At 40.2% G+C, this 13100-nt stretch overlaps 1 protein-coding gene across 7 annotated transcripts in view; it reads right to left on the bottom strand.

The window, feature by feature from the left end:
• The window catches only part of LOC125636962 (terminal uridylyltransferase 7), a 51562-nt gene that overhangs the window by 33705 nt on the left and 4757 nt on the right, over positions 1–13100 (bottom strand). For all 7 annotated transcript variants that reach the window (XR_012668551.1, XR_012668552.1, XR_012668553.1 and 4 more), the window contains exons 3-9: positions 7310–7488; positions 6399–6515; positions 5111–5288; positions 4554–4642; positions 4019–4070; positions 2237–2306; positions 1175–1301 (exon numbers count right to left, since the gene is read on the bottom strand). Coding sequence is in view for 2 of the 7 variants with exons in the window: in XM_075128673.1 (XP_074984774.1) it covers positions 1175–1301; positions 2237–2306; positions 4019–4070; positions 4554–4642; positions 5111–5288; positions 6399–6515; positions 7310–7488 (812 nt within the window). In the remaining 5 variants the exon portion in view is untranslated. The remainder of the gene's footprint in view (positions 1–1174; positions 1302–2236; positions 2307–4018; positions 4071–4553; positions 4643–5110; positions 5289–6398; positions 6516–7309; positions 7489–13100) is intronic.

Below are 13100 nucleotides of genomic sequence, written 5' to 3'. Positions count from 1 at the left end.
TGCACCAAATACTCAAAGATTCCACTACTCATTTTGTCCACATGAACTCTTCCTAATTTGTTTCCATTAACTTCAAATGTGAAAATTACCTCATATGACAAATTTTAAGAATTCTTCACAAATAATCTTCCCCTTCTATGCACTTGAGGCACTTTTGCAGCTGGTACTCAGGTGCAGAGAAGCTGGGATTTCATAAGCAATTTTTTAAAAGACTAACAGACAAAGATATGCATATCAACATCTTTATATTTTATAAGCGTTGCTATTAATGTGGTTAGACTCTCAGCAATCACGTAACAAAAGAGCTTGTTAAGCAACATTATGGTGGATTTTTTTTGGTACAAAGTCAAGAAATTCCAGCTAGAGTTTCACATCAACCTCTATGATCATATACCAAATGCTGCCTATGTAGAGATCTTTAAGTGGAAAGGCAAGGTGGCACAGTTGCGGTTGCTGTATACACTATAATTTAGTGCAACTCATATCGACTCATATGTGCGACAATTAGATAATCTCAGTCAGTGCATGCACATAATGGGCAAAGAAAATAATATGCTGCACATAACAAATATTGTATTCCTCAGAGGAGGAAAGCCGGTGGGTCACGTTTAAAGTTCAAAGACGTTTTTGAATTATAAGAACCTAATAAAGCAACTGAAAGTTTCTTAAAAGCATGAAATACTGTTATATTTAGATCATTGAAGCAACTGAATAGATTCTTCTTGTAAAGTTAGAAAAAAAAAAAAAAAAAAAAAGAGTCACTCAATCTAAACCAGCGATTTTCAGCTTTCCATACAGTAAGCCCCTTTTCCATAGCAGGGCACACCGTCTATCCAACCCCTAATGGAGCCATATGAAGGACAGGGCAATTGCAATCTGTTTGTGACTGCCCGCATCCCCCAAGGTAGAGAACCCCTGCTCTAGATCATGCAAAATTTCAGACCAAAGAGTAACTTTTTCCCAAGAAGAGACTTAGAGCAATCGCATTCCTAAACTACAACTGGAGATTTACTAGCAGGACATTGGACTAAAAGAGAAACACCATGAAAACCAGGATGTATCTTGGTTAAACTTTTGTACACTGCCTACCTTCTCTTATCCAGGTGCCTGTTTTGAGAAACTCATCACACAAGAGTTGGACAAAAAGAACGGTTTTTATTAAAAAAAGACTCACCTTCGCCCAGTACCTGAAGGCAATCACTAGAGGTACAAGAGTTGGTTCTAGTTTTCCAAGAGTAGCCAAATGGTTTGTCGTCAGACAAGCATTTTCATTCCCTGCGCTTACTTTACAAACAAGGCCACTACAATGACAAAGAAACAACCTGAAAATCCTGCAGGTGTTTTAAGGAAAGCCGTATGTCAGATGAAATCTTACAACCTATCACAAAATTGAGGCTCTGACGACAGATTTAACAGCCTCAGAGGCTTAACATTACAATGAAAGGAAGCAAACAAAACCAGTTTGACCTGTGTATTTAGTTTTACAATTTAAACATTTCAAGCTTTTACAAGAGCAAAAGCATTTTAAAATTCACAGCAATTCATCACTCACTTTCTGGAGATTTTTTTTTAAGCAACTAAATCATTTAGTCAATGAACTAAAACATCACACATTGTCATTTACTTCCGTGAATCAAAATAATTTCACTGTACCAAACCCCGTTACTAAAACAGTTCATAAACTATTTCCAGAGTGCAGGAAAAAAAATCAATGAATGAAAGACCAAGGAACTGCAAACAACTGGTGATAGATTCTACATCAGTAGCTAGTTACACAATATTTCATGAATCTGAAGTGGTATGTGGTAAGTGGGCAAAACAAAATGCCTCACTCCTTTCCTCATAGCACTAAAGCTATTTAAGCTCCCCTTACATTGTTTTTTAGGTTTCTTTCATTTGATATTAAATCTGCATCGTCTAGAAGGGAAGAAAGGAAATTTTCTACTTTAGCAATCATCCCCAGTGCAGAGGGGTGCACAGTGAAAAAATAAAAGGTTTTTTTTTATTATTTTTTTTTATTTATTTTTTTTTGTAAAGGAGACTGGGGAAGAGGGGGTTGAGGAAGAAATAACCCTTACCCTCTTATTCTAGGCTAGGAATGACTTGCCCATAAGTGTTTGTGTCAAGATCCATGGAACTGTAATAATTTAGTACAGAAATGTTATTTTTTCAGGTGTGGGTATGTGTAATTGACATTGCTATATGCTATTAGAACACACAAATTGACAACTGAGACCTTTGCTTTTCTCTGCACACCACCACTGGTACTCTAGCATGGAAATCTGCATCAACATCAATAAAAGATTCTGGGGGGGGAAAAAAAAAGAAAAAGCCACATTAAGCACATGGTTAATAATATTCTTCGTGTTTAAGGAGAAACTCATGTAGCGCAAGGAGTAGAAATAGATTTTGGGTCTATCAGTCTGGCTCATAAAAGGATCACCTCCAATTAGAAATCTGACTAACTCAAGCACGAAAATAGAAAGTTAAGTCCGGTGGGTCAGTACTATCAGACATTGTGTTAATTTAGATTTTGAAAATATGAAAGGAAAAACGCAGTCCAACTATATAAACTTGCAGTGTTTCCAAACAAGATCACATTATTGTTGGTAGAGGAGGCAGCGACTTAGCAGTTGTGTTAAAGAAAATGCTACAAGGGAGAGAGCGGAAAGAAGAGTAAAACCTCACACACACACACACGGTAAAATAGAAAAGGAGCCACCCTCCCTCTCTTTTTCCTTTGTGTATATTCTACTTAGATTGTAAAGACCCCGTTTTCAGCTGGCTTCAACCCAGTCTTCACTGATGTGCATAAATTAGGACTGAGTGGCATTTTTTTAGTACCTCAACATGCAGGTGATGGGTTTCCATATACACATTCTATCTTGTGTACGAAACATCAGCACACCAAAAACCTATGTGCAGATGCGTGCACAAAGTTGTATGTACATGAAAGGAGGCTAAGATCTGAAAATAGGGCCTTAAGTACTTTGGGACAAAGACTAGTCAGTCCTATTTCAAGTAAGAAGCACCATGCACACTTATGTCGCTAGGTAAATCATCCTCACAAGCTAGCCTGTGGAAAAGAGGGGCATCCCCATTCCTGATGGGGATGAGAACACACAGTTAGAATTTCTACCACTAAAGGACATACTGTAGCTAGTATTTGAACGAAATACTAAAGCAGCTAAATTCTTTAGGCCTTATACAAGTGATGCATTTAGTATCTACCATTATCGATTCAGGGTAAGTCATTTGTTGGAATACACATGACAAGCCTACACTAAACAGCTTGTCTGACGGCATTAGTTCTGTAGCGTTGTTGTAGCCGTGTCAGTCCCAGGATATTTGAGAGACAAGGTAGGTGAGGTAATATCTTTTATTGGACCAACTTCTGTTGATGAGAGACTCTAAGGTATGTAAAGGAGCACACCTTACTCTAGGGAGATTTGCACTACATTTTGGGCTAGCAGGGGAATATTACTATCAACCTTTGTTTCTGTGATCCCATCAGCAGTGCTCACAGAAAGAGCTAGGGGATCATTACAGAATGTTACACCTTAGAGTGTTGTGGTTTTAGGCTACCACCACATAATTCTATCCAAGGCACCACTCCTGCAAAGACTGAGGCCCCTGCTTAACTTCATGCACTGTGTAGTCTCATTTACTTCACACGCTTAAGTCTCAGCAAGGTCACTGACCAAGTAAACACAGCCACATAAAAACTCCAACTCTTTTCCCTAGCTGTGAAGGGATTTTGGAATTCAATGTACAAAATGCTCCCTCCTCCAATTATGTAAGCTTAATACCTTTACTCTTGTACCTGTCAATTTACTAGTGTAGAAGAAGAATGAAACTACATCTGGAGACAGACTTACATTATTCTGTAAAAATCAAGTAAGCATTTGAGCTGATGCATCTATTTAAAAAAGGTTTTGCATTCAGTGAAGGAGTATTGTGAGAACGGCCAGGGGTGCTTTTGAAATGAAACTGAAACCAGTGAACAAGTATTTCTTACCACTATTCTTCAGACTTTCTTGTACAAGTAAGAGAACATCTGGTTGAGCCATCTGTGAAATGGAGTCAAATCATAGAAGATTATTATTTAAGCTACTGAAACATTTGAAAAATGTGTTTTTTAATGATGGATTTTTAATACTTCCATATTGAAAAGACAGAGGAGGATCACTGTGACACCTAAGGCAAGTCACAACATCTAAGGCCCAGTTTCCCCATCTGTAAAATGGATATAAATCTCCTGCTCTGCCTCACAGGGTTGCTGGGAGGTGAGGTTTAACTCATTTGTGTTTGTGAAGTGCTTTGAGTTCATTGGATTGAAGATGCTATTAGCACAGAGTAATACCACTACTTTAACAACAGATTAAGATGATTTTAGTTCAGACGCAGTTAACAACAGCTCCCCTTGGATCGATACATTTTGGTAAATAAAAATCCCATTACCACTTGGCACCTTTGGTTATTACTTGCTTAAATGTTACTATAAAAGGCAATTCAGCCAATTTTACAACACTAATAATAACCTGCTTACTTACATTGGCTGGAAACTGGACATCAACGTTTATGTCAGATGTTCTGAAACCAAATCTGCTACAGGAGGAGCCGTACAGCCTTAGCGAGCAACCTGCAAAGAAAGCAATTTTTTGTATAAACTCAACATCTTAATCCAAATCCTGGGTTGGAGTGCAGCCACTTTGCAATGCCTTGCCAGCAGATTCTAGTCCTAGAACTGGTGTAGACAGCCATCAGAGGATCACCCCAATTCTGAAGAATCTTTCAGTAGCACAACAGTTCCTACACCTTATCCCTGCTGCTGGCAAAAGGGATTGAGGCCACGCCCAAGAGGGCATGGCTTGGGCCTCCTCTAAACCCTGCTGATTCCCAGCCACTGGGTCAGTGGCAGTTGATGTAATTTAGAGCAACCTTCAGGCCAAAATATTGCCACTACGTCACCAAGCAGAACATACTGACAAAAATCAAATTATATTATTGGTAGAACTTGTCAAAATCAGAGATTAAGATTACTCTTGCGGAGAAAAATGCTTTTTCTTTTTAGTATATTTGACCATCAAACCAAATGGCAGAGTTATACCTGGCAATTTTGGGTGCAATAAATCTTCCATCGCTGTTTTAATTTTGAGTCTTTGTTCCAAATCCTCATTATTTAAGCCAAACTCTTGCACTACGTTTTCAATGGCAACACCAATAGCTTGTATCTGGGAAGGTGTTGGTGGAGGCAGGGTAGTCAGCAGTTGTTCTTCTTGCTTTTCCTTCAAGGACAACCATATTTTAACATATTTCAATGACTCTCCTCAGTTGCTTTCATGAGGTAGGGGTAGGTACACACAACCTACCGCCATAAACATTTCTGTGTGCCCATCTATATTACGGAGCTAGTAAGCAGTTTCAAACAGTTGATGCGTTAGGACACAATTAAGGTCTAGAGAAAGATGATATACAATGATTCTATCTAGATAAAGAGTTTGAGACGTCACGTTAGAGGCTTCGGTAATTTACAAAAATCCATACACCTATATAAAAGGCATAGGCAAACATCCCTTTCTCCTTATAAGGAGTGGTAGAGAATAATGAAGTTGAAGACAAAAGGGAAACCCTGTACGTGCCTTTCAATTCCTTTGGTCTTCTGGGGCAAAGGTGGGGAAGGAGGGCAGGCGCAGCAGAAGTTTCTTTCAGTAATAATAAAATGTCAAACTGCAGTTATGCTGGCAATAGTTTTCAATATATATATAAATATAAAGCTGTTATTTTAATTATTGATATATATTCTCTCATACTGGAGTATTCAACAACCCTTTCGTTTTATCTAGGCTATTGTCAAAATGGCAATTACAAATTTTAAATTCATTCTTACCAACTCATTCTAAATCAAGTATATTATAGCTGTCAGAACGCCACTAAATGACATATTAAGAAGAGAGCAGATACAGTTAATGATACCATTACACAACTCATGAACAACAAATGAGGTTAAGTTGTGACAGCTTTTTATTACACACACACACACAAAAAAACCACTTTAAAAAAAAACTTATGACCTGCACAATAATACTGAATTATACATTGAATGAAAGCTCCCTTTAATGATGGTTATTAGGAGATATCAGTAATATCCTAGAGGCAGTCCCGAGTTCACTCTATGCTGGAAAAAAGTCTCAAACTACGTATTTGTTGCTTTTACCAATGTCTATGGACATTGGTAGACATTATATAGAGAAGCACTCTGTATAACACTAGCAGAATATTAAGCCTGGTAAGAACAAGGCAAGACTTCAGGGCAAATATAATTGCATCATCATTAGCAGGATAACAATACTGAAACAAATATAAAGCATGGATTTCTAAAAGTGTCATTAACTCACCTTTATGTTTTTCTTGTGCTTCTTCTCTTTAATGTGCTTATGAGCAAATGTCACTGACTCAATCAAAGCATCACATAATTTGCAGGTATACTTGGCTGTGGGGTAGTTTCGAGGACGCTAAAATTGAGAGAGTTTATTGACTAAGATACAGAAACCTTCATTTCATACATCTGCCACGGTCAGTTAAATTGTCCTAGGAAGTCCAAAAATACACCCTCCAACTTTCCTGGCAACCCGAAGGTTGTCACCTTTAGAATTGCTGGTAACCGGACACTCGAGGCCCCGCACCTGCTCTGCCTTTTTCCCAGGGCTCACCCCCTTCTCTGCCTCTTCTCCCCAAGGCCCTTTCAGCATCTTGCTGGATCATCTCAAGGAGCCTACCTGCCTGCAGGTAGGAGGTGGTCCCAGCTGAGCAGAGGCTAGCGTGACCTCGCGCCTCCCCCTGCCCCGTGGTAACCAAACTTTAGGTCTGGGTGCCATTTAGGGTTGCCAGGTCCCCTTTTCGACCAGACTTCCTGGTAGAAAACCGGGCACCTGGCAACCCTAAACGGCACCCGGACACAGACGCCAAAACACGACTGTCCAGGTAAAACATGAACGAGTGGTAACCCTACCTAACCCCAATCTTAGAGCCGAGCAATTTGAATATTACATAGAGGGACACTTGGAAATTCGAATACTGAACGTAGTCAAAAGCAAAGGTACACTAGTCTTCTTTTTATTCATTTCCAGCCACTGAACACCCATTTTGTTAAAATTTTATGGATTGGATCCCTAACAACAGAGCCTTTAGCTGCACAAAGTGGAATTCTTCAGGAAGAGTGCAAACCTTTGATCTTTAATTCATAAATTAAAACCTGTATGTGATAAAATATCCAAATACTGTATATACAAAAAGAGAGTGTTGTCACCTTCTTTAGTCTGTAAATGCAGTCTCTCTTTAATCGCTCTTCAGCCTGCTGCAACCCTAGTAGTTCCTTCACGGACAGCATCGACTCATCTATAACCGGGCTTTCCACATCGTCATCTTGATCATACTCCTCTTTTCCTGTCCTTCTTGATCTCCTTGGTTTCCTATGTTTCTTCATTTCTTAAAGAGTTATCAGAACAAATATACTGTAACATCATTTCAGAGCACGCAACAGAATGGAGAGTGAACCCATGGCATTAAATAAAGCAGACAAGATTCTCTACTTGTCACACCATTTCCTTTTCTGACATATGCAAGTCATCTTTTCTGACAATTGCAATACCTCCCACTCCCCGGTGGTGCATATTCATACTGTCTCCTAAGGTATGTTTGTTTTGACTCTTACCGACTACTGGAGAATGACCTCTGAAGTATCAACAAACAGGTTGACCCACAAAAAGTCAGGAACCGGGCTATTTAGAAATTCTTGTTTGATCAACACCAGGGGTTAACGCTAATGGCAACAGGTTCTATGGTCAGTTTAAGACTCTCAAGTTCGAAGGGATTAGGATGGGGTGACTTACTATCCCTACAGAATTACTGACACTGGATGATTCCCCACTTCTGAACCGGAATACTTTAATCTAGGAATTTTGAAACTTCAATATTCCGGAGTCCCTAGAAACACGACATGAAGGTTAGCACCCCCTAAACCTAAATTATACCCAGGCAGTAAACAGTAAACAGTGTCAGATCAGGCAGCTACAGGAATATAGCTGACATGGAGATTTTTTTAATCATGTATATAAGACAGTGCACATTTCCCCCCGAAACTCCCGTTCCTTACTCTCACGTAAAGTATAGCCCTCATGTCAAGATACTATGGTAACACTATTTGTTTTATACCCAGAAATGAAAGCTTCTTGCTCTTGTGGTGTCACCCCCTCTTCAACTGTACCAGTACATTGGCTCGAGACAATTAAAATAGCAAAGACACAAGACAGTGATCCTTTTTAGCTTCTCAGAAGAGGGAAGCAAAGCCTCTTTTTCACCTCAATAAAGTAATCCACTTGTGTAAAAATGGATGTACTTATCTTAATACAACTAAGTCTTGCAAAATAAACAGTATGATACATGTGTTGTGTTTACAGCTAAGCTTGTGGCAGAAGTCTGGGTGTAAATATACTGCCTATGCTTTGTGAGCAGCTTTATCAGCATTTTTGCAACAGTAGTTACGGGTCCAAAGCGTACAAATAAAAAAAAACAAGTGATCTTTGGCTCCAGCAGGAATGAGTAAATACTGGCCAGAGTTTCAAATAAGAGCCAGGATTACAGCTCACCTCTAGTTTAGGTACCTATATAAAGTTGCCGGAACAATGGGCTCTTCCAAGTGCTTTTGACAATTCTTTCTTACTCTGAAATCCTTCCACCGGGATCAGATTTTTTCCTCTACCGATTTTTAGAAGCCAACTCCAACAAGCAGAAAGTGAATTCATACTCAGATATTTAGGAAGGTTGCCCTTGAATCCCATCTCTTTCAAGAGGCACTATCAACTATCATATCGTACTTTTTAAAAAAAAACAACAACGTTGCTATAACTTTCAGAGTAGCAGCCGTGTTAGTCTGTATCCGCAAAAAGAACAGGAGTAGCACCTTAGTGACTAACAAATTTCGTTGAGCAGAAGCTTTCACAGGCTACAGCCCTCTTCATCAGATGCATGGAATGGAACATATAGTAAGAAGAGATAGCTATCTATCTATCTACATACACACACATCCACCTTTTCATGTTCTCCGTGTGTGTGTGTGTGTGTATGTAAGTAGCCACACCAACGGTAGGAGGCTAATTAATTAAGATGCACTATTATCAGCAGGAGAAAAAAACTTTTGTAGTGATAATCAACGTGGCCCATTTAGACAGTTGACAAGAAGGTGCGAGGATACTTAACATGGGGAAATAGATTCAATATGCGTAACGACCCAGCCACTCCCAGTCTTTATTCAAACCCAAGTTAATGGTATCTAGTTTGCATATTAATTCAAGTTCAGCAGTTTCTCATTGGAGTCTGGTTTTGAAGCTTTTCTGTTGCAAAATTGCCACCTTTAAGTCTGTTACTGAGTGACGAGAGAGGTTGAAGTGTTCTCCTACCGGTTTTTGAATGTTATGATTCCTGATGTCAGATGCGTGTCCATTTATTCTTGTGTGTGGAGACTGTCCAGTTTGGCCAATGTACATGGCAGAGGGGCATTGCTGGCACTTGATGGTAGATGTGCAGGTGAAGGAGCCCCTGATGGTGTGGCTAATGTGATTAAGTCCTATGATGGCGTCACCAGAATAAATATGTGGACAGAGTTGACATCGGGCTTTGTTGCAAGGATAGTTCCTGAGTTAGTGTTTCATGTTCTCTGTATGTCTGTATATACATATATAAACACACACACACACCCCCCCCTTCTTACTATATGTTCCATTCTATACAGCCGATGAAGTGGGCTGTAGCCCGCAAAAGCTTATGCTCAACTAAATTTGTTAGTCTCTAAGGTGCCACAAGTACTCCTGTTCTTTTTAACATTGCTATAAGGATCCCCTAAAATTACGAGCGGTGAAAAAATTCGGATTTTTTCTTTCAGTTTATTTGGGCATTTGATGGCACTTTGTCTAGTTAGCTTCCCATTTGTGTAGGCCATCCCCAGCAAGAGGAAAAATTAAAATAAACCCAAACAATTGATTGTGAAACTACAAAAATTGACAGGGAGATTCAGCATATATAGTGTCTCAAACTGCTTTTAATTGAAACTATGCAAACGAAATTTCAAGGTGATGAAAGGAATGCCATGTCAGCTTCTGTCTAGCAATTGTCTGATGCTTTTTAACTCCTAAAAATGAAAAAATGCTGGTCTTTGTCCTCCGCAATTCTCTCTCTCCCCAGGAACTTCATCCTTCCTTCAATCTGTTGCAATAGCTGGGAAAGACAAGTCTCTGGTACTTTACTCATCTCTCAACTTTAAAAAAAAAAAAAAAAAAGATATTCCTCTTCACCAAATAACTCCAGTGCCTTCATCTGCTGTTCATAGCTTTCCTCTCACAACAGTATAAAAACCATTCATTTCACTGCTGCTCATAGAATGGCTTGACAACTTAGCCCAATGGCTAAGGAGATGTCTCCGCAGCATTTTGGATAGAGCAGAAGCAAACCGCCCAGCCCACGTTGACAATCTTGACCTAGCGGGACTCATATGCGTGTTCTAAAAACTACCTGTGAAGACAGCACTTTCAAGTTGTGGCTCAGGCTGGAGCTTGGGCTCTGAAACCCACCCCGCTCCTTAGGCTTCAGAGCCTGTGAATTCAACAGCAGCTTAGTGGCCAACTTTCTTCTCTTCCCTCTCAAGAAAACAAGCCAGCAGCTCTCTAGCTCCATGCAATCCACTCACCTGGTCAAAATATCTATTCATTCTAATCAAGGGAGTTTTCAAACTCTAGCTCTCTGGGTTCTGACAGGCAGCCGTGAAACTGATCACAGCCCTGTTAGTAAAAAGAAAAGGAGTACTTGTGGCACCTTAGAGACTAACCAATTTATTTGAGCATGAGCTTTCGTGAGCTACAGCTCACTCTTCTATCCCTTGGCAAAGCTACCAGGAACAGAGCCCTCTACCTGCACACTCCGGAAGATAATACTGCATCTCCTTACATCAGGAACTAAAAAAATGTTTAAAAACTTAAAATCCTGCAGAAAGTGATGGGAGAGAGGCCAGAAGACTTCTACACACTGCTGAAAAGCATGTGAATCACAGTTTGAAAATTAACAATAGTTCCAGGTACTCTAAGAATTCAGCAATGCGAGATTTGTTTAGAAGCCTCTCCATAAAGAAGTCAAAACTTGGGGAAAAAATCTAACCACCCACATGCCAATAGCAAGTAGGAAATATTCCTGGCAAGCAGGAGGTCTAAACCATCAGTTTCTGCTCAACTTTCAAAAAATAAATCCTTAAATTTCTAATCCTTTTGGGAGTCCACCTTTACCATCATGCATGTAGCTTTCATGCCACCAGGCAGCGCGTAACTGACAAGACTAATGTAAATTTCACTCAGCTGCCATTTAGAGAAAGCTATGACCACAGGCTGCAAGTAGAACTCAACACCCAAAAGCAGACCCGCACAACCCACCATTCCTGCAGCAGACAAGAGGCTGCAGTAAGGCTGGAGGAGCAGAAACCCCATCTCCACATAGCTGCAGCAAGGCTGGGCAGAGAGTGTGTCTTCTCCCTACCAGCAGCAGGTTAGTGAGGTGTCCTTCAAATTTATCTGGGACCTACCAGCCAGAAGCTGATAGTAAAGAGCGAATGAGCAAACAGCGTCTAGGGATAGTACTCTGCTAGAAGTCCAAAAGTAGCAAAAAGGTAGAGAAGGAAGTCTGACTGGCTTTTCCCCACCTTGACTTACTTGGTGTCACAAGTGAGCTGTAGCTCACGAAAGCTTATGCTCATATAAATTGGTTAGTTGGTTGGTTTTGTGGTCAAATAAATTGGTGCCACAAGTACTCCTTTTCTCTTTGTGAATACAGACTAACACGGCTGTTACTCTGAAATCTCTCATACTGACTCTCTAGCTAATGGCAGTAAAACATTTGAGCTCTGCAATAGTCCTGTCGTTACGCTCTTACAGAACTCTGCCTCCCCATGATCAATATAAATGCTCTGATTAACACAATTTGGATATCAAATAAGTGACAATGCATGGAATTCTGCTCCTCATCATAAGTTAAAACTCATTTTTGTGAGCACTGAAATAGCTGCTTATAAAACAACAATATGCCAAGTAAGTAAAAACTCCTATCATTACTTGGTAGCTCCAATATTGGTTGAGATTAAGTATTTATACAGAGTATAAAAAGCAACTCATCCCAGGTCCTCACTGGATGATCTTTCTTTTAGTTCTTAAAAACAAAACAAGAAAGCTTACACCACCAAATCTCTCACAATCTGAATAGTCTATCCTCTTATCAGGTGTTCTGAAATGACTGCTTAATGGATAGAAACTCTTTAATACGGTCAGTTGATCTGCATGGCCCCACTTATCTAGTATGTTTAAATTTGAGATACTCATTCAGTATCAGTCAAGTACAGGAGGAGACACAAATATAAGCTATGAATTTCCATAAGAGGCCACCAAAAGGCTCAGCGTACATCTACACTGCAAAAAAAACCAAAACACAAAACAGTGAGTCTCAAAGCCCAAATCAACTGACTCACGTTCAAACCATGGAGCTAAAAAGAGAAGAAGTGTAGGCATTCTCGCTTGGCCTGGAACCCGGGTTCTGTGATCCACCGCCTTGCCGGGTTTCGGAGCCCTGGCTCCGGACTGAATGGGAACATCGACACTGCTATTTTTAGCCCCGTAGCAACAGCTCGGGTCAATTGACCTGGGCTCTGAGACTACCTGCTGCAGGATTTCTTTGGCAGTACAGACATACCATTAGCGCCCTAGGTTAAGCTTCAATCTTGAAACCTGGTTCACTTATTCATTACAGGTTGCCATCACTTCAGTTCAATCAGCCGCCATGAGGCAAACAAAAGCCGCTCTAGTAAAAGACAGGCAGTGCTTGAGAAGCTACCAGACGGAACATGGGGAGCCAGAGGTTCCATGGCAGTTGACTGAGTGAAGGATCTGAAGGGATGGGGAGACGTCATAAAAACTTACGAAGGACAACCAAGGGCTGGTCTCCGCCAGAAACTTAGATCGGCGTAGCTACGTCTCTCAGGAGTGTGAAAAATTCCTACCTCTGGGAGACGT

This window comes from Caretta caretta, chromosome 5 (genome assembly GCF_965140235.1).
Source record: "Caretta caretta isolate rCarCar2 chromosome 5, rCarCar1.hap1, whole genome shotgun sequence".
Taxonomy (NCBI): Eukaryota; Metazoa; Chordata; order Testudines; family Cheloniidae; genus Caretta; species Caretta caretta.
The sequence above is the reverse complement of the archived record's forward strand: the minus strand, read 5'-3'. Positions and strand labels throughout refer to the sequence as shown.